The sequence below is a fragment of the Amblyomma maculatum genome, chromosome 2 (genome assembly GCF_055883805.1).
Source record: "Amblyomma maculatum isolate TAMU_Amacu chromosome 2, ASM5588380v1, whole genome shotgun sequence".
Taxonomy (NCBI): Eukaryota; Metazoa; Arthropoda; class Arachnida; order Ixodida; family Ixodidae; genus Amblyomma; species Amblyomma maculatum.
Genome location: NC_139345.1, coordinates 72,435,140 through 72,454,635, shown reverse-complemented (window position 1 = coordinate 72,454,635; position 19,496 = coordinate 72,435,140). Strand labels below are relative to the sequence as shown.

At 43.3% G+C, this 19,496-nt stretch overlaps 1 protein-coding gene across 1 annotated transcript; it reads right to left on the bottom strand.

The window, feature by feature from the left end:
- Nucleotides 1–1,028: 1,028 nt before the first annotated feature.
- On the bottom strand, nt 1,029–19,376 carry LOC146198967 (lysosomal acid glucosylceramidase-like). Its single transcript, XM_084594429.1, has 10 exons — nt 19,105–19,376; nt 18,258–18,443; nt 17,225–17,395; nt 17,002–17,135; nt 13,946–14,118; nt 9,602–9,845; nt 7,148–7,372; nt 3,923–4,086; nt 2,872–2,994; nt 1,029–1,543 (listed from the first exon to the last, which is right to left on the bottom strand). Exons 1-10 carry the CDS (start codon nt 19,145–19,147, stop codon nt 1,441–1,443), a joined length of 1,566 nt encoding a protein of 521 aa, XP_084450555.1. The 5' UTR covers nt 19,148–19,376; the 3' UTR covers nt 1,029–1,440.
- Nucleotides 19,377–19,496: the final 120 nt, after the last annotated feature.

Here is a 19,496-nt window from a genome sequence, read left to right as displayed (position 1 = left end):
ATGTGAGCGGTTACTGGGTAACTGCTTAGCTGCTTGGTTCTGTGTCCACCACCTGTATTAAGCCTCACAACATGTTATGTGGCAGCGATGTACAAGCTATGAGCTCGATAGAAGAGCGTCTGCAAGTTTGCTATCCTCACGTACTCGCAAACTTGCCGAGGAGGTGTGAAAGGCATCACCTCCCTCCCGTTATTTCCACTGCGCTTTAGCTAGAAAAAAAATGTTATGCGGGAAAGACGATATTTCTTAAGATTGAGGACCAAATTATGGTTTTTTGTCTTCCAGGGTGGGTATGCGCCGTTTTAAAGCCGACCTCCAAGGGAAACCCCATCCCACCCACAGTGAAGCATATATGCGCCTAACACTGCCTTCATCCGCTTCGAGGGAGAAGCTGCTAAGGAAATCCTGATCCTTAGGTTCTCGTTGAGTGCTGCTCACCCGCGATCATGTGACCATCCTGTACACTTAGATCGACCGTCTGACAGCTTTGGTAATCATCTTTTGGAACGCGTAGTGGTAAGACGCCGCCAAACGCTTCTAGACGCGTATCGGACGATGCACGTAGACAGGAGACCAGACCTAACATGACGAGCACAGTTAGCAGGCTAAACACAAGGGGTGTGCGCTTAGAACGCAGGCTGCTAGCATCCGAAAGTGTGCATCTCCATACTGCAAAGAAAGATATCGATGTCTATGCGGAGCTGCCCAACGAGGCAGCGATGGCAGGATCATTTGTAGGCAATGGTATTGTTTATTTTTTTTTTCCCGCTCGCCTACCCCCTAAATAAAGATTTCGCTAACTTACCAAACGGAAAACATATCTAGCAGCTCTAAGTCATCTTAATGTAAAAACAAAACAAAATACGCTAACTTTCAACTTGAGTTGAAAGTACGTGCTGTCCACTCTTTGTTTTGTCCTTGTCTCAAAAGCGCTGTGTTTCCATGGCTTAATAATCAGCTTATTATTTGCCTCATCGAAAAACCAGCCAAAAAGGGCGCAGCACAAAATAAGAAACAAACAAGACGGGTGCTGGACAGGCATCTGATATTTTATTGAACAAAAAGAGAAGAAATAACACTGCACAAAAATGCACGCGCCGTGTTCAAGTCATCAGCCTTGGCGAAGATCATTTTCTGCCGCCTTCGCATTTCAGCTCTACCTTAATTTAGTGCATGCTGAATTGGTGAATAAATGTTTTAAATGGTTTAACGATTCAGGAGGGCACTGCACTTGTACTCTACAGCTTAGACAACAATTTGCTTTAAAAAAAAAAAAGACATTTCTTGTACTACGAAATGCGCACAGAAGCGAAGTGAAAAAACGCTACCTTTGTTTTCTATAGATTGTGTGGGATGTCTGGAGGAACAAACCTGCAAAGGAAAGCAAATCGTCTCACAGGAGGATGATGCGATCGCAGACGGCAATGTTCGGTATTACGTTTACCACCACACGAAGGTATTGATGGAACGTGGAGTGAGGGTCTTCACATGGCTGCTACCACTGGAAGCTTCCTTTACTTGCACACTGCGTTCGGCGTTAGTGCTGTAACACAACAGAAGAAGAAAAATAATTGTTGCAGAGGAGTAAAATGAGATCAGGATGGGATGACTATGTCAAAGAAAAAGAGACTGCTCAATCACTAGGGCAAGCACAGGTAACTTCCTGCCGACACTTCATAGATGAATAAAGTAACATTCATAAATGAAATGAACTGAAACTAAATAAATATTGTTTTCAATGAACTTTCTTCTCAGCTTTTACCCTACAGTCTCATATTTGGCACCTTCAAAAGTTGTTTTCTGGTAAGATTTTTTTTCATTAATGTCATACTTTGTGTATCAAAGTGAAGGTAACGGACTTTCCGGTCTCACAATCGTATTTTCTCATTTCTGAGCTGGCCATAGTACGCGTAAATCGAGAAATATATTTGCGTTCAAGTTTCCCTTCCAATCCTCTTTAAGGAAATAAATAAATAAGAAGAGAACCTGTGTAATTTCTACGGGCCCACAGCAGGTACATTAGCCCCGTTAGACGTATTCATAACTTCATTTTTTCACTTGAGGTGATCACTAGTTAGACAGCATTGTTGATACATCCAGCACAGAGAGAAAGATGTCCTACACTTTAGCAATTCTCCGCCCCGTAACGACAGCGTGCAACTTGATGCTCGAAAGCATCACTGATGTGACGTCCCCATTACCGCGCCAAGTCTTGTGTACTACGGGAGTACATTGACTGCATTTCGTACTGAACGCTAACTACTATAATCCTGGGCCAGTCGTCCTTACTTTTGAGCAAACTTTTGCAAAAATAGAGAAGATTAAAACGTCACAGGGCGTCTGCCACAGCGCAACCCTAGATTTAGAGACAGCTGTGAAGACTTTTCTTTTTACGATAAAATACCGACGTAAAAAATTGATGGACGACATTCATATATGTGTCCAATCATAGAGCACTCTTTTGAGGTTTCTACTTCTGCTCCCACAACGACACAAAACTCAGGCAACGGACCTTTAATAAATAGCGGTGAGAAATAATATGCGCTTCTCTTGCTCTCCCACGAATCACCATAACTTCACCTTTGCCATACTTTCTTCCTCACATGGTAACTCTCCTCTCTCTCTATGTGGTTCACGTAGCAGCTACCTTCCGTTACGCTTATTACTGCTACTACCGTTACAACGACTTGCGACCCACGCATGGGCACTTCTGTGCTGTTTTAAACAATTCTGCTTATTGACGAAGCATGTAATCTAAGAAAGCAACAAGGGGCCTCCTCTACATTGGTGGAGACGACTTTGGGCAGTTCATTTCTTATGAAATGCAGCGACTCTAGCAAGAACTCAGTCACTAGGTTCTCGCAAACTTACGGATTGAGGACGATCACCACAGTGCTGCCTTGAGGAGTTTTGAATGCTCCGTACTCGAGCCCGCTGATGTTGGCGCTGTCGTCCCTAGATGCAACCCGCAGGCTTCCACGTGGCAGGAACTTTCTGAAGGTTTAAAATCAAGCGAAAAGGGAAGAAAATGTGTTATTAAGTCATAGATTTAAGACTGGCCTTAGTTTCCAGTAGTGTATAAATAACAGGTATTTGAAGCTTCCCTTTATGTAAGGCGGCGATAGTTGTTGCAACGGACAAAACAAATCTAAAGTTAACTCTTCTCTTAAACGTTGTGCTCCATGTAAGAGCCACATTTTGCAGGTTACTTATTTTCTTCGAATTTTGTTCTGTTTTCAACGATGACAATATTTTGAAGGAGTTGCTTATTAAGTGGCTTACTAAGCTAGCGCTCATATTAGGCCGGTGCAACGAGCCAGGAAGAAAGCACATCGTATGAGGTAAACGTGGGCTAGGAATAAAGGTGACAGAATACTGCACAATGAGCTGTTGTAGGCTTTGCAATAGGCTACTAAAAAAAACATGATTTTTTAAGAAAGCAAAAAAAAAAATCTCCAGCAGGACATCTTAGCTACTTTTCTTTTTTCGTCGCAAAATATCGCAACATATACGTCAACGCTGTTTCAGCAGCTTTACTGCGGAAAGAACTAGAATCATTTTGTGAAGACCTGTGAAGTCTTGGTGCAGAACAAGAAACCAAAACGATCAATGGCGTTGTGACAGATGTAAAGGCGGTCTGAAGTCACAGTAAAATTCGTTTGGTACATGTTCCGACTTCTCTTTTGTATTGGATTTCTTCTTATTCAGGTCGGTAAGCGATGGGATATCGAAGACGGCACTTAAAACTGTGTTACAAATTTTGACTTTTCCTTCATTACTCTAGATATGCAGTTGTCCCAAACTTGGAAAAATCGGCACTGTGAAAAACGTCCGAACTTTCGACAGCATGTGTCTTGTTGATCTTTTTTGCAAAGGAAATGTTGGCGAGTCCTTCGGAGCAAGCGTCCTTTGGCATGCTTACGTGAAGTGCGCCAGTGCATAGTACATGGGCTGCTTGTAAAACTCTCGGGCGTCGGCGTTGACAATGATGGGCGAGTCGACGAAATTTCGCACCCAGTTGGGGCCCCCCTGTCTATCCAGGGCCAGGTTCCAGTCAACCCAGCCCGTCACCCAGTGCTGGAGATCCTGTGAGCAAGAAGACCATGCCGAAAACAAAGTGTTTCCTGAAGGCTGCTTATCAGCAATCAACCGCGTCAAACCAGAAATACTGGTGCGTCCTGTGTCGCATTCGCTTGTATTCAAAGGGACAATAATGCATAATCTGCCTTTGGAATTTCTAGCTAGAGAATAACGCATAAATAATGTTAAAAAACGCGAAGTCAGCACAAAATTTGTAATGTATTCGTTCGCCAATATTTTGACATTCCATACTAAGCAAATAGCCGCTGCCTCTAGTGTCATGCACAAACTGATTCCCACCTCCGACTTCTTATTTAAATGAAATTTATTCACAGTGCCTGGATCACTACAGGCTGTCAGAATTGCAAAAATTGAGGAATAAGGAACTTTACTGACCGCACTTCAAATTATTCGCTGCCACTTTACTATATAACACCATGTGCTTTGCAGTATGGAGGAATACGATACTTTAAGCAATCAGAGATCATTTAAAGATTTTAATGGCGAAGCAAATTTCTTTTCACTCTCCGCATTCTCTATTTGCTATCGTTTTCTAAAGGCAATAGTTAAGTGAACAGCGGGAGTTTTACGCCAGCTCTCAAGCAGCGCAATCTTCGCTCCTATCGGAACTCCGTCATGCGTACCGTCCGAGAACGAGAACTGCGAAAATTTCAGAGCTGCTGCCCGTAATAAATGTTTGTAAGGAGTTCGCAGTGTACACAGCTTGCATTAAGCAAACCACTGGAAGGCCAATAACAGTGAAATATGCCAACTCCGAGCATGCGTGGGCGGCTAATTTCTGTTGCTTTCAAAAGATGCCATCGCAGTCTTGTCTCATTTCTTCATTTGTAGTACTAAAGTGTCAGATTCAGATGAAAACATCATTGTGTTTTGCTGTTCTAGAGCGTACATCGATCGACATAATTGTGTAACCGGTTAGTATGGCATTACTCAGAACCCTTCCCTTAGGAGCGCGGAGCTTGTTCACCGTGCTTTGAAAAAAAAAAAAAGAAACATAATGCGGCTTGTTTTGTTTTTGTTTTAGGCAATGTTAAGACCAATCCGCATCATACTGGATAGTACGACGCTGACCTTAAGGCCACAACAACGGCTGCTGAGCGCGTCCTGCTCTGAGGGGAAGTTTGATACATCCATTTCGAGCTTTCCTAAAGTACTGTTCTGCAGCACGCTACTGGCGCTGTAGTTGCTTTAGCGTGTAATTTCAAAAGAAGTCTATAATATTTAAGTGCGAAGTAGGGTCGCACTTTTTTTCTCAAAAGACAGGCAACAGTTATGTACCTTTGGGCACTACAGAATTTTAATCCAGCCAGTATACTGGTCGAAACAAAGGTTCCGTCGGCCGGAAAGATAACCTCATCCAAAGTGATTCCCTGCAAGTCATCACCGCCATAATCATATCTCCCATAAATATCATATTAAACTCTATCGTAACGCCTATCGGCAGATATTGAACCCTCCTCAAAGCCTAGGTGTCACCTCAATATCACCTCTCCAACCTTGTAGGTCACTTGACATAATCGAGCTATCACCAAAGCGCAATACGAGTCGATGTGAAAAAGGCTTTGAGTTAATCATCTCTCTTTTCTGTTCACTGTCACCACCCAAGTTGCGACCCTCTCTCAGCCCGTTTTTCGCTAACACCGAAAACTAACAGGCTCTAGATGTTCATGAACAAAACGTTGCGGGCTAGTTGGTTCATTGCAAGGGAGAACAACGCAATCTTGCAAGCACTCTGAGCCCATTGATTGTCACTCATGAACTTCATACGGTTTTTAGAATTGGGAATTTATTTTAACCCCAGTCACGTGTGCTGGGCCTTTGAGCCTCGAGCCAACAAATCACTTCTTCCTTTTGACTCAGCACACTCAAAGTTAGTTAAGCGCAGTATCATCAATTCATGTTTTGACAATTCATTCAAAAAATCCTGCAACCACAAACTGGAAAACACCTTTTTAACCCAGACACGTCGATTACTACAGGCTGGATACCCGCTAACCCTCATATCCTCAGTGGCTGAGGCCTTGTTGAAAGCAAAAGAAAAATGAATCAGAGATAAGGGCAAGATCGCGGTCATCTCCTACGTACACGGGATTTCCCACAACTTAAGAAAAATAGGAAAAAGTGTAGGAATAGACGTTTTATTTTCAGCTCCGGATCGATTGTCGAGCCTCTGCAAGCGCGTTAACCAGATGGGTCATAAGCACACAGAATGCACAGTTAATCATCGCGACCAGTCCGTTTCCTATGCTCAGGGCGTTGTATATTCCATCCCTTTGTCTTGCGGCCATGCATACGTAGGCCAAACTGGCAGATGCCTGAACAAGAGACTGTCTGAGCACAATTGCAATGTTACGCAACGTATCTCGGGCCATCTGGGCATTCATTGCAGAGATTGCAAATGCACCCCTGAGTTGGGTAACACGAGCGTGATAAGCAGGTGCGGTGACAAAACCACGCGAGAGGTTATTGAAGCCTTAAACATTGCGCATATTAAAGAGCTTTGTGTTAGCACCCCCTCCATAGCCCTAATAGATAACGAATTGCAGTTCTTATCGGGAGCTAGATGATCTGTGTATTCTTGTATGCTTTCTGGTGGCGATGACTGTTTCTAATTAGGTTGCTGTTGTATCCCTTGATGCTACTGTATATTTACCGACTTGTCTGAAATAAACCTTCAGTTGTAAGTCAGCGCTGTGTGTGCCTCGTCCTCCCCTTTTGTCCGTGTGTAGATTGCGCTGTTTCCTCTAGATGTCCACTTCATTTCAACCTCTGTGCCCTTCAGCCATAAAACGCTTGCCCTTTCTTGTTACTATACCTAGAGGTTCGAGTATAGACGAGGCAAACCAGTATTGCTGCAACAGAAACAGGCACAATGCAAAACAAAATTTTAGATGCTGAAGCTTGTCGCCGCTGAAAAACAGCGGCTAGGGACGTTTCTTCGCACTTAAGGAGTATGAGATCAAAGTGGCTCACCTTTAATAATCTAGTAAAAACGAGATAAAAGAAAACAGCCGTTCGACCACGTGTCGACGCGCGGTGTTCCTACCTCGAGGATGTCGTGAGAGTAGTTCTCCGCACGGTCCCAGCTGCCCAGCTGCACCTTCTCCTTGATCCATGGCTTGTCGCCCATGCATGCTTCTGTGCCCAGGATGAACTTGTCGGGGAAGGCGTCGTGCGTCTCGTCCAGCCTGCTGGCATTCGTCACCGAATCAGTGTACCAGTGAACGGCGACACCGGCGACGTATCTCGCCGCATCGACATCACTCAGTACCTGCAGAGAGAGTGTGGTGACAAGAAAATAAGGAAAAGAAAAAATATCCCATTTCTCGTAATATCTAAAGGCACAGTCAACTGCTTACATATAAATTAAGGAGCCTACGTTACGTGTTACGCCTCATTTTCCGTAGAGTTGGACACTCGCAACGATGGTCCCTGCTGTACGTTAACCATTTTGGCATGCATCTGTGTGAGCTTCCTGTGAGTTCACACCACTCGTCATCCTTCCCTCTTCTTCATTTGTCGCTAAAATAAAGTAGCCTGCCTGGCTATTTGGTGGTAACCGGCGAAGCCGCAAACTTTACGCTTGTGTGTGGACAGACAACAAAAAAAGATAGCTGTCATGCCTCTCATTGGCTGTGTAGCCGAGTTTTGGACCAGAAACAGTATGCACCCCTCGACTTAGCTCAAACAGGATGATACATCGTCATTTCTACCCATCTGACCAACTGCTTTGTCGTATTCTTCACGTTGCGAAGTCTAAAAGCTGATCCACTTTTAACTTGAATACGTGGGTGTGCGACCGCGATTTCCCGAGCGCAAGCGCTTACGTCGTGTTTCGCTGTCTTTCTGCGCCTGTGTCACTTTGGTTCAATGCGCGGCCGTGTAGCATGCACAGAAGTTCTTCAGAGCATGGCCACGCATACGCGTATTCATTCTAGTGGACCACCTCTTACATACCGAGACCCAACCGAAACTAAAGCTTCCGTGTATAAATCGAGCGATAACATCTAGTGATCACCAGTGAACAATAAATCGTGTTCATGGGTTACTGACATCTGCAGCAGCAGGGCTCGCCGCGACCAATGCTACAAGCCTTAACTGAGACGTTTTGATCTCGAGGCCACCAAATGGCTTCAAGATCTGTAAAGCTACGCGAGCTTGTCGCCGGAGCTAGGATCAGCCGTGGTAGTGACATGCGGTCTTATAAGCCGCCAAGGACAAATACAAATGAGCGAACACAGCGCTATGCATGTACCCGAACCTACGTTAATTTGGAGTAGCCTGATGTCACCAAATAGCACCGCATTCCGCTATTGCCTCCCGAAGATCATATGGGCCGAAATTGTTTTGCATGTGTATACAAAAGATTTTTGGACAAATTTTTGTGAAGTTGCTTATGAAGGTAATTTTTTCACCTATTGTAAGGTGGCACTATAAAAATAAATATAGCCTCAGATCCCCCCTCTGGATGCTCGTAGCTTCTTGCTATTTATTGCCGAAAATGTGCCCCGTTGGATTTCTATGGGAGGTTCAACAGCTCGGTGTGAGCGCAGAACAAGCTTTAAAGCATAGAGCGATTACAGCGTTCTCATCAATATGTTCATAACAATCAGTTCAGTTCAGTCGTTCAGTCGTGTTCGACTCTTCGTGACCCTATGGACCATGTCACGCCATGCTTTTCGGTCTCTCACTATCTTTCTAACATCACATAACTTCATCTGCAGTGCCTCGAGGATGCCATCTAACCATCGCGTTCGCTGCCTACCCTTTCTCCGGCCATACACTATTTCACAGCGACCTCACAATTATTGTCAAAGAAGCATTGAATTTGTCCTCTTTAGAGTCTTGACTATTTTAACTACTCGCCAAGAACCCTTTTAAATCAACTTTTTACTGCACATCAGAAGACAAGACTATTTTCATCTACCTTATCATAACAGTGTCTTAAATATACCGCGGTTGATTCGTAATTTAGATTGGTGCCCCAGAAAGCTGGACTTCAATAAAACCGAGGCAACTGCGACAAGCGGTAAGGATGACTAGAATATTAAACCACCAAAATGCGGAAAGTTTTCTCACGTTACGTCTTTTTTTTTTTTTTTGCATTTAAAGCGCAAGCGTTTGTTTTGGATCACAAGGAAATGAAAGCACAAGACCACAACCAGGGGAAGCATTTCATCTTGTTCATAACGTAAATAGAGCTTCCGACTAGGATGCAACACTTCGAGTTATGTAAAACGGGTTATAATCAGTAACAAATTCTTTTATTGCGCTATAGCGTAGAGGGCGCTCCGTGGGACACCCTGTATACACAAAACAATCGCATTCAGATAGCGACGTGGTGTATTGAACATAATTAAGCACATGCACATGATACGCGCCGCCTAAAAGACTAGCAACATTGGAGGGTTTTATAATTTTTAAGAAATAATGCATGATGCCCATTCAGCAAAGTCAGCACTCATTAGACCGGTAGAGATGCAAGGGCCTTGCAACTTACCACTTTGGCCCACATAGGTAGGAACGATCGCATATCGTCCAGGATCATGAGAGCGAGCTTTTCGGGCCCATATCCAGCTTTTTCAAGAGCCGGGCCCAAGTCTAGCTTGATGAAGTCGCGCTGGCTTTCAGCCGTGAATCCCATGCACTGGAAGGGGTAGTTGGGATCGAATCCAGCCGTCGGTTCATTTTCGGCTGTGACGCCCCAAAATTCGATGCCGTTGCGCTGGTATTCTTGCAGAAACCTGCAAGTGACAAAGTAGGCGTAGATGTACACCTTCATGCCAACTGTAGCAGCGCTAACGAGCCAAAAACGGCATGAATGTGTACGAACATGCTCGATGTGCGGTAATAAACAGATGGATCTTGTAGGCCACATGAATTTCTGCATTTTAAATGAACCCTTACGTGTCAAAGGGACACAGCGGGTGAAGTGGCGAGTCGGATGGGAGGGCCGAATCAGTTTGAATTGCCCTTCTAGCGTGTACAAAGACATCAGGACACGGATGCTTTCGCATTTGGCCTACGTCAGACAACCGGAATTCAACCTCCCAATTTCGTAGTCCATAACAGAACGCGGTAGCATTAGCCATCACAAGTGAAAGGGAGGAGTGTAAGGCGTCGGTTGAACATTTTTACGTAAAGGAAATTTTATTTAATTTTTAGCACGCTATGCCTGATGTCTGGAGGGGGGGGGGTTCTAAGAATGCACCTCATTTGTTTACAGTGCACGAGTGTTGTCCGCATTTCATCTTACGTTGTACGTCACTGCGAATGGTACAGTGAGAACTGCATCTTCGTGCGCTACCCAGCCCGTTTTGTGAATCCAGCGGTAGCTGGTATATATAGCTGATAGCTCCGCGGGATTATTGAAGAATGAGGTCGAGAAGGAAAAAAAAAAAAGTCTGGTAACAGTGCTTCAATATGATAGGGCCAGCTAGTATAGGGAGTATATTCAATGTCGAACATGAGAATATAATGGCCTTTAGTGAGCTCGGGAAACGATGAAACGGTAGTGCGGTTCTCCAACGATCGCCTAAGTCTTTTTATTGCTCATTTCTTGTGTCGCCCTGTAACGCTTTCTAATAGGACTTCAATTCAAGAAGGCGATGCAAAGCACACATTATAAAGCGTTCACGAATTGAGGTACCTTAGTGTTCTACTCTGCCCCAATCTAAAGTAAAGCAATAACATGCCGACACTATATGAGCAAAATTGCTGCTAAAGATAGGCTTTCTAAATACAACGTCAAAAGATGCAAGTAAGGAATGTAAACTTATATCTTATAAATTCCTACTTAGCCTATTCTGGACACTGAGTGTCAGTTGCCCTCGTATAGTCCCTTAACCTTGTGATAACAAAGCTAAACTTGAGTAAGCGTAACAAAGCCGTCAAATTCATTTCAACAGCTAAGGTCACAAATTTTCTCCTTCACAGCATCGTCACATCTTATCACTGAATTCATTGCAGCATCGCCAAATGTACAATCGGCTCATAATGCTATATAAGATGTACACAAGTCCGTATATATAGCTGCCACCACCATTTCACTAGTCATTCTGTACGTTTCACTTGCAGGATAGATGCAATGATAAATGTACCATAATGTATTTCCTTGACAACCATGAAAAAAAAATATTTTTCTGCTCACAGTTAAGATGCGCAATAAAACATAACGGTTCTTTATGACTGCTATATCATCTGCATAGTTTGAAAAGCAGGTGCCTAGTTGTGTATGATGTTTTACCATGTTCTTTGCGAACACTCTTACAATGTCTCAAACCAGAGACAGTAGCATGTGTGAATAAAAATATGGATCTTAATACATTCCGATTTTCACAGATTGCAATCTAATCTTTAAAAAAACAATGCTGCTCAAAAAAGGCTCACACACCGCAAGCGATATACTGCGTGTCGTACGTGTGTGTCGCAAGATATATGTCGTCTTTTTTCGCGCCACATCACTTTTTTAGTGATAACGAACCCGCTATCCTACGTGAAGATAGCACGGATGCAATCTAAACGTTATTATGTTTAGCATTTTGTCTCCACGCGTAGACTGAATAACATCATTGAGCCATTCTCTTATTGACACGTGGGCGTTCAACGAGCTGACACTGAATGTTAGCTGTTGCACAAGACCACAATAACATACCCAGTTCATCTTTAAAACTTATATCTCCCTCTTTCAAATGCGCTAAAGACATCTGTAAGGTTATACTCTGCAGCTCAAGTAGAGCCCTTGACAAAAAAGCAAGGAAAACTGAATTCGTGCCAAGTGAAGTAGCAGGGCAGTTTCTTTTCTACGATGGTCAGCGTCATGCTTTAACTAGCAAGCTGACCCGTATATAAATTATGGTTAACGTGAATAACGTTCCTAACAGGATGTTGCTGATCTGCACATCACAACTTCATATGTTAACACATGTAAGTTAAGGAAAAGCGGAAGCCCAGTTAATGTAACCACTCATATCTATATAGTAGCTGACTTTTTAATGTGCTTGCAAGAATTAAATGTCTTCGCACGTTAAAGAACCAGAGGTGGTCGAAACTTTCCGGAGTGCTCCATTACGGCGTCTCTCATAGCCTGAGTCGCATTTGCGACTTTAAACACCATAAATCAAACCAAGTAAAATGTCTTGCAAAGTGTGTGTTTTTTTTAGTTACTGTTATCGATCGCTTTGTACTCATATCGGTAGAACCATTTTAAACGTATGTTCCTGCCCTACGTTTAAGGGGAAGAATACTGGCCAAAATATTTATGAATATAGTAGAAATGACAAGATTATGCCTCATAGAGCAAAGGCCGAGCACTTCGCTATCAAAGAAACGAGGCTCTGCAATTTTATTTTGCCATTGACAACTGCATAAAAACAACTGAGGCGACATCTTCATGAGAAACGCCGTTACTAACACTGTAGTACCTGACGTGACCACATCTCAGGAATATGTATATCATTGATTTTCATATTATGCACACTGTTCATTATTCTTGTAGGAGTCCTTGTCATGCTATAATTTTGCGCTCTCTCCAGTGTGTCCTTAAAAAGAAACCGCCCCTTCCGCGTCGCGAACAGCATTCTTCCAGCTTTCGTCCCTAGATGGCGCAACAATATCTTGAATTCCTTTGATGAAGCACTGATAAAACCCACTAAACCTTTTGCCGACGAGGTGTACGTTGCTCTAACGTGGAAACCCGTATAGACTCTGCTCTGCACTAAAAATATCTAATTACTGTTTGGTGGGTGAAATTTATATTTGTTTTCGGTACGTCTTTTTTCTCGGCCACCAGACGTCATCACTGTAGCTCATAGTTTCCAGCATCAGGCCACGTAAAAAGGGGTGCATTCACTGATCGACAAATGCTCGGTAAAAATTTTCGACGGTGTTTCTACCAAACCTGCTATGAAACCGAACACTTTAGACACCAATCTTTCCATTGCAATGGAAAAAAAATGCGATGCCTGAATTCCAATGTTCTGTCCCTTCAAGAGCCGCATTTCTAGATGATGAGAGATGAAAACTGAAGGGTATGCACTAAATACCGCGCCCTTAACAAATATCATGCTATGAACGCGGCCTACGTTACTCTGTATAGTTTAGGGGATGACAATTCTCCGCTGAATAAATACATGACACAAAAAATAATAGTCTATGTAGATGCGGAGATGTACTCGAACGAGCTCTACATTATTATATATTTTTTTTTTTTCATTGTATAAAGTAACATATAAAGTATAAAGTAAACATATATTGCATCAAACGGTACGTGATGTGTAGTTTATGCAAAAAAAGAATGGTGGTCCAAGAACTGAACCACGCGTACCGTTAGACCACATATACGCAGCACCAAACTCTTAACGGGTGAAATTTGCGAGCTTGAACTGATTATAAAGAAAACTCAAAATTTACGACTCCAGTAAAGAAGTTATTAGGAACTACAGTTCGCTTCTATAAGACAATCATTGAAAATAGCGCTGCGTTAAAATATTTTCACGTGTTCATGATACCAGGGTTGTCATGATTGGTATCGTTTAATTGCGACGTTGCTATATAGCTAATTCTTCCTGAAGGCCTGCTGCACATTATTTGGCTCCTCCTATATTGTAACGGCTTATGTATGTGTAAATCATGTTTTCGGACACTTTTGTTTTACCTTAACATGAGCTTGCATCACTCCATTTCCAGCGCTGATGCTCCACGATTTCGCGGGAGCTCCTTGTCACGCCATTATACATTGTTGTCTATAATCACGCTGCAATTCGTCGTAGGAGTCGTCGAAATCACGACACAATTAATACTATTATTAGTTCTGTTCTTCTGTAGCTGTCAAACTTCATCACACCTGACGAAGTAGTTCGCCCACGTCTTGTAATATTTTCCTCCCGGACGCCCGATAAGCCAGCCGCCGTGGTTGAGCCTTCCGTTGTTTTTCATCCATGCAGGGCCGCTCCATGGACTGGCGAACATCCACACCGGATTCTTCGAAATTTTCAACGCCCGCTTGATGTAAGGCATCTGTACATAAAGACCAATTCTTGTCACCTCGACACACTTAATTATCATCACTGCCTGCATCAACAGTGTACATACATTACTTGCCTTAGTCTCGAGAATGATAAGATTGTGGAGCGAGCGTTATGAGGAGAAAAAAACAGGTGCTGCAACTACCTCCCTAGCAGTAAATAGAACCCTGCCAGGTTTGCATCTTTTCGCATAAACCCATCGTCCACGTGCTGAAGGGTGTACGATAAATGTTGGAGCGAACTCGCTCTCCCACCCTCCATTCAAATCACCTGTACTCTCTGTTTTTATTGCGGAAGCAATATTATCCGCCATTTTGAATTTCGCTGGAGTGGTTTTATTTATTTACTCCTTCGAGTAAAAGCTCGCAGCCCGACCACTGTGCCAAATCGGTGTTGTTTTTCAGCGTGGTATTTACTACAATGAAATAAATATCTATAACACGAACTTTGTACGAACTACAAGCACAACAATCTCAAATCAGCACGATGAAGAATACCAATAATACGACACAGCTAGCAACAACACGCTAAATGCTAGGCAGTGCAGAGCATAGCCAGAAGAGGAGTGACATTCCAGTTCAGACTCAGTCTGGGCGTACACTTCTCTCAAAAGAATAATCATCCTATTGAACTGGCCTTTTGCAGATAATAGACATTAGCAGCATAGGTCTATCATGGGCGTTTTCCAAAGAGTTTTTAAACCAATATAAAGAAAAGAATATGTATAATGGACCATCAACAAGCGGCAGTGCAGTGGGATATCTTATCGAATGCGGCTTCGAATTATGCTTTTTTGTTTTTTCGATGTCCGTTGCAAGAGCAGTATCCCATTTTTGCAGTTACTGAGGCACTTCTCAATTGTTTTTGAAACATCACGAAGGCGGCGATTCAGCGTTAACACGAAACTGTTTTTCTGTATATGCCATGCGCCGGTAAATCAAATACACAGAGCAGCACATCGGCAGAGAGAAGCACAGAAATTAAATCCTTGTACAATTGTTTCCGGAATAAATGAATAGAGGAACTGAGGAAAGAAAAAGTAGGAATAGAAGAGTCAATAACACGTCATGCATTACACCCCATGAACATAGGCGACCAGACACATGAGAGGACAAAATTAGGGTCGCTAAAACATTCACTAATTGACTTGCAAGAGTGCATGTAATATCGTGTGTGAAATGTCAAGGAAAAACATGAATCGCAAAAATATCTACTGGACATACACATGGACTGAACCAAGTTCACTCGCGCTTATAGGTTGGAAAAGGTTATCACAAAAAGATGCCGGCATTCACCATCTACGCCGACTCATCCTCCTGTATAGTATAGGTTCCCTCTCTCTCTCTCTCTCTCTCTCTCTCTCTCTGTCTCTCCTCATAGATTCAAAATGCAGATACTCTGGCACAAGGTGCCTACTGCACCGTTCTTCTGGTGTGAAATGCTTGGGAGAGGGGTCATGGACTAAAATATGCTGGATGTAAAGCGCCTTTTGTAATGAATAATTTGGAGTGCGTAATAAATGTTGTCGCGAAAAACAAATTAAAGGCAGTAGCCCTGCCAGAAAGAGAGATAATAAAGGACGCAAGTCTGGAGGCAGCACTTATGAGTTGATACGTGGTCTTTCGAATCATGCGCACTACACTTATAGACACTCAAAAGGGCTCCAGTGTACTCAGGTGGCTACATGTCCATGTCCGCCAGCATATTCAGCACATGCCGGACCCCACGTACCGAAACAGATACCAGAACTCTTATAACTGTTGATACGAGCACCAAAGTCCGCCTCAAAGAAATAAATTTATCGACGCTTGACTTGTCAGCGCAGAAAAATGCGAGGCCATCTGCATAAGCTATCACCTTGAGTTCGTTGTCATAATAGGGAAACCATTGACGGTTGTGCTGTTTATAACAGTCGCACAAAGTGTCTCTAAGTATAAATAAACAATAGAGGCGAGAATGAGCATCCTTGCTTCCCAGACGACTGAATTGAGACTGAGTGTCGAGTACAGTAGAGTTACTATAGTAACTCTAGGGTACAGCAGTTTGCAATCACATGTGTGGTACAGTTTACTCAACAAAAGAAGAAGAAGTAGTAGAAGAAATGAATCAACGTTGACATAGTAAACTACGTCAGAAAAAAAAAAGTCACTGAAAGACACACTCAATTCAATGTCTTTGCAAGATCCATTTGCAGCATTACTATTGCACTTGAGCGTGACAGCAGCACTCCAAAACCGTGACAACTCACCGTCTTGGTTGTCCGGTTCTTCACGTGCCAAGCTGCCATTACTTCACGCGGCACTTCGGGTGTCGTCGCCTTCATCTCATGAAGTTGTACTCAATACCTTAATCAAACTCCATCATAATAAAGTGAGCACATGACTTATTATACGCTTGATTCTAACCTTGTCCCTGACTTTGCTGTGGAGCTTTACTGCAGATATGATAAAACTTGCTCTCCTAAAAAATAGCCCCATTATTTAATGTTGTCCCGAGAACACGCGATTATGTGAGCTGCGCGAACATCACGTGATACTGTTTTATAAAAAACACGCTTCGATTTCCCATCTAGCCAGTCACTTTGCCGTCGCTGCGGAGCTGATATTACTGGCGTCTGTGATGACGGTAATGTGAGAGAGGTAAACTTGGAAGAAGCAGAACTTAGCTTAATGAGTGGTGCTAAACATTGATTCTGCATGTATATCCGGGCTCAGCTAAGCAATGGAGCCGCTTAACTGTTTGAGCTCTTTTCCCTTTCGGCAGAAGACATGGGAGCCAAATACGTCTTCTGGTTAACTTCCTGGTATTTCTTTACGTCTTCAGCCATCTTCTTAATAGAATATCGTAATCAGTCGCTGTCGATATTAGGACGCACCTTTAACTGGAAATCCTCGTCGGCAAGCGAGAAGTTGGCCAGGGAGAAGTCACCCGGTGTGTCGGCGTACGTGTACTGCCTGACGGAAAAGTCACAGCTAGCCATCGGAACTCGACCGATGTTGTAGGACAGCCCTGCGTCGTTTGGTGAAACAAATAGAAGCGAGCGCTGTATATTGTAGATTGTTTATGGTCGTATATTCCGCTTCGAGTTTGACACGCACCTTTGTCAGAGTAGTATAGCTGAATAATGTCTTCTTGCATGTTTTCTGGAAGTGACCTGATGTTAATGCCTGCCGCATCAGTAAAGGCTCCTCCAAACCCGAAGATTTTCTGGTAAGTCTTTGATGAATCCACGACTATGGTCACGATGACTTCGTGGCTGTGAGGAGGGTCTGAAGGAAAACAACTTTATTGGAAGCAAAAATTGAAGAAAGCCGCAAATAAAGAATAGCTTGTTAAGTTGAGCTCTACTAATGAACTTCCATATTTGTCATTATTGTTGATTTATGTATCTGCATAAGGTTTTTGAGAAGAGCCATTCATTACTTCCGTGTCTCATCACTTCGTTTCTCTGTGGAATGCCATCAAATGACTGTGCAAATAAAGCAGTAAAATTATTTCACTAGAAAAAATGTGTGATGAACACAACACTTCCATAACCTTTTACCGCTGCAATCAGTCGCCATCAATTCTTACATGGCATTCTGATCAAACCCATCCCCCCTCCCCTCCTTCCAGGCATGAGCACACGGTACATCGGAACGGCATACTGGCTAGTTGGGGTGCAATCTCGATTGAAAGAGCTCTCAGTGAACAACATATGCAAGATGACATGCAGTGCCCCTGTGTGCCTTCGTTTACTTCTCGCACGAGTCTCCTTTGAATCGACAGCATGTGTATATCTTAATGCACCGCGTGCGTACACTTCTAGTGTCAAATCATTAAATGACCTATGTTACGTGTCATGCGGGCTGCTATTTTGTGTGCCATGTTAGCAGTAGGCACGTCAATGAGATCATCGTAAAATGGTATATTTTGTTAGTATATCACATGAATGCCGCTTAGCAGCACTGACCCGGACACGAGCGAGCGCACGCCTACGGCACAATGGCTAGGGACTTTCACAGCCGCGAATTCTAGGTAACTCACATTGGCTTCTATACTGGGTGCCACAAAGTAATTCCCACGACCGTTAGGCCTCGGGCCAACCTTCTGCAGCAATAAAATCATATCCGTTTCTCGCGGGGAGAGTACCTGAGGGCGCTCCGAATCGACCCGTTGTCTTGGCAAACCTGAGTCCAGCTTTGTTGCTTTCAAATACCAGGATCTGACCAGGCGGCGCCGGGTTGACATCTCCTAGGTAGTCGCAGTAGGTGGCGTTGCACACGCACACCACGCTGCCTTTGCCGTAGTCTCTTGGTTGGCATTGTGACCATGCGCCTGGATGGAAGTGCAAAGAGGCTTCAACGGTGACGCACCGTTGTTTTTTTTCCCGTTTTATATGAACATCAAAGAAGACCAAATATCAATGGATGGAGGTTACATATGGGATAGAATGAGCGAAGGAATAGTCGAGCAAATGAATGAATGAATGAATGAATGAATGAATGAATGAATGAATGAATGAATGAATGAATGAATGAATGAATGAATGAATGAATGAATGAATGAATGAATGAATGAATGAATGAATGAGCAGTATGGCAACCCGTAATAAACCAACGAATAAAATCTGAAAGTTACGATCTGTAAAAGAAACTTACCACTGAACAATGCAGCAGAACTGATAGCCGCTTAATGGAGATTATGGTCATAAACATTCACAAATAGGCATACAGCTTGGCTCTGTGTTATTATATATTTTTTCGCCAGTTTATATCTCCCCTTTCTAATTACTTTTTCATTTCGCTGCTACTTTGCTACGACTGTAAAAAGACAGAAATTACGCATTAGCATGCGCACAGAGCAGACTTTTGGTTGCACAGGAAAGCTAAGCAGTTTTCACAGAATTCATAGTTGAAGAAAAATTTATCACACACCATCCAGCAAACATTGTGCCGGTACTAAAAGGATACGCCCCAGCGATTGACAAAAGGCTCACCTTGGACGCAAACGACTCCGACAGTGAGTACGAAGGCCAACATACTTATCTTCCTGCATACACTTACACTGAAGTAACTCTTTTTTCTTTCTAGTCTGTTAGGGAGGCAAGCTGTGGCATACTTTTGCCGCACCGATTTACGCCAGTGCCGCCCACCAGCTACTTTCTTTTCTCAACGGAAGCTACTGCCTAATGAACAGCTGCGATATCAAACTATGACCCTTGACACCACCTACTCAGACACCACCCACTCTGGAAAGCTGATAGACTCGAATAGATAAAGCAGGCCAGCAGACCGCATCTGGCTTAGCGCGCTTTCCAAAAGCTCCTCTCAACAAGACGCGATAGCACTGCGAGTGTACTGAGAAGTTGCTACCATCTCGGCCGGTGGT

Bases quoted from the DNA above. Each gene is read 5' to 3' on its own strand.
- LOC146198967 (XM_084594429.1), bottom strand. From the start codon at position 19,147: ATGTTGGCCTTCGTACTCACTGTCGGAGTCGTTTGCGTCCAAG. The intron at 14,119-17,001 runs GTGCGTCCTAAT...CTTTATGTACAG, and splicing joins ACGAGGATTTCCAGTTAAAG to ATGCCTTACATCAAGCGGGC. The intron at 1,544-2,871 runs GTAAGTTTGCGA...GTTGTGTTACAG, and splicing joins GTGGTGATCGTCCTCAATCC to CACTAACGCCGAACGCAGTG.